General features: G+C 47.9%; 1 protein-coding gene across 1 annotated transcript in view; it reads left to right on the top strand.

The window, feature by feature from the left end:
* Positions 1–2094, top strand: part of vps13c (vacuolar protein sorting 13 homolog C) — a 99797-nt gene that overhangs the window by 2273 nt on the left and 95430 nt on the right. Inside the window, exons 2-4 of the mRNA XM_008302577.1 lie at positions 788–831; positions 945–987; positions 1337–1432. Of these exons, the coding sequence (XP_008300799.1) occupies positions 788–831; positions 945–987; positions 1337–1432 (183 nt within the window). The remainder of the gene's footprint in view (positions 1–787; positions 832–944; positions 988–1336; positions 1433–2094) is intronic.

Raw genomic sequence — 2094 nt, 5'->3', positions numbered from 1 at the left:
GCCCCCCCGCGACCCTAATGAGGATTAAGCATATGTATAGAAAATGGATGGATGGATATTATACTGCAGTCCCTGAGACACATTCACTGACCCCAGATGATGCATTTACTGACTGTAGGACTTCTAGCACCACCTGGCTGCAGCTCCGGTCAGTTAACTGACTCGCTTTAAAGAGGGTAAATACTTCATACTTATCTTATAATTCAGATTTTTAATGTGTCATTCCTCTGTAGATATCTGACTTCAACCTTAAAGGGAAGTCGGTACTTTTAATGGGTGCTGTACATTTCAGTCTGGTACTTCTGCTGTTGGAGCAGTTAGCTGATCGGTCTGGAGGAACTTCACTAGAACCTCACTGGAGCAACTGATGGGTTTCAAATCAAAGTCACAAGTTTAACTTTACTTGTCAAATGACAAACTCTGAAATCTGCAGTGTGTCTCATCCAGACTGAAACATGTCCACAGTCAGTACCGTGTTGCTGTGTGTCCTGTGAACATCCATGTGTTTCCTCATTCCTGTTCACGTGTCTGTGGCAGCCTGAAAAACCAGAAGCTTCACATTCTGACTGTGTGTGACTCCGAGGGAGGCTCACAGGTGTTCAGCTGTGAGCCATGTGCCTGCAGAGACTCAGGTCAGAGGAGGAGAGTGCTTTCAGGCGGCTTTCTGAAACTGCAGTTTCCAGAGGTCCCTGAAATGCCTCACAGCCACGAAGAGTTCTAATGTCACATTTACCTGAAACCAGGTGAGTTTGTCTACTCTGCTAACAGTTGTTCTGTGTTTCTACAGGGAATGTCGTCCTGGAGAACCTGAGGGTAAAGGAGAACGCTCTGGTGAGTTCTGAAGCCTCTCAGTTTAAATCTAATGACTCAGGTAAACATGATCCAGCAGCAGCAGGTGATGTTCAGGGTTCCCTGGCAGCTGACGGTGTGTGTTTGTGTTTCAGAGTGAGTTCGATGTTCCGTTCAGAGTGAAAGCCGGACAGATCGGTGAGTTCCCAAGTTCCTCTCAGTCTGTTCTTTTCAGTCTTTCTGAATTCTGTGAAGCACTTTGGTGTGGAACCTTGCAGAGCAGAGTGTGCTGCAGCTACCCCACTTCTCCATGTGAATGTGTGGAGAACATGTGGACAATGTGTCGAGAACGTCTGCTGTTATTTTACTTTCTGGTCTGGACTGCAGGTTCTGAAAACTGCAGGCTGTGTCTGAAATGTTTTAGTGGGTTCTCTTTGGTTTGTGTTTCCTTTTTTTTCAGTTTTTCTTTGTTTGACCAGCAGAACACAGCAGAGCTTCATGTTCACTGATGATTCAGATGTTCCTCAGATGCCTTTTTGTGTTCCAGGGAAGCTGACGTTGAAGATTCCCTGGAAGAACCTGTACAGCGATGCGGTCGTGGCCACACTGGAGGGTCTGTACCTGCTGGTGGTTCCTGGAGCCAGTAAGTGATGCTTTAGAACATCATGTCCCTGTAGAGTCCTGCTCGGTCGTTGTGTTCTCAGTTGTTGTGTGTGTGTTGCAGCTGGATCTCAGCTGAAAGCGTGTCCATATAACGGTAAGCGGCCGTCTTTGGAGGTGGTGGTCCAGGTTTAGGTGTGTCGGAGCTGCACGACGTCCACTAAAGTAGAAGTGCAATAGTGGCAGAGGACTGCACTGGAGGCAGATCAGGGGTTCGCAGGGATGCTGAGCTTCTCAGTAGTGCAGCCCTCTGTGGAGATCTGATGGACATGTTTCCATCACAGTGGCTGAGGAGCTTTGACCGTGGAGTAGCTGCAGTATTGACATGGACACTGGTGTGTTGGGTTGGCAGTGTAGTTGGCAAACCTAATGTAGGGCAGAAGGTCATCGTGCAGCTCCACCTAGTTTTTCAGAACTGGGTCGTCTCCTGTAGAATTGGCTTCTCTAATGTGGGATGTTTCTCTGCAGAACGTTTCTACACCTGATCCTGCAGCTTTGGAAGGGTTGCTGTGTCTGGCTGTGTTCTGTCCCCAGGCTTTGGTTCTTTATAATATCCAAACTAACAGGTCAGACTGTAGTGTGATGGAGGCGTGTCAGCAACCAATCAGAGAAAACCTGCTGCTCCCAGGTGTATCTGTGGGTTCA

This window comes from Stegastes partitus, unplaced genomic scaffold (assembly GCF_000690725.1).
Source record: "Stegastes partitus isolate 25-593 unplaced genomic scaffold, Stegastes_partitus-1.0.2 Scaffold1840, whole genome shotgun sequence".
Taxonomy (NCBI): domain Eukaryota; kingdom Metazoa; phylum Chordata; class Actinopteri; family Pomacentridae; genus Stegastes; species Stegastes partitus.
This window is presented reverse-complemented; position numbering and strand designations above follow the sequence as displayed.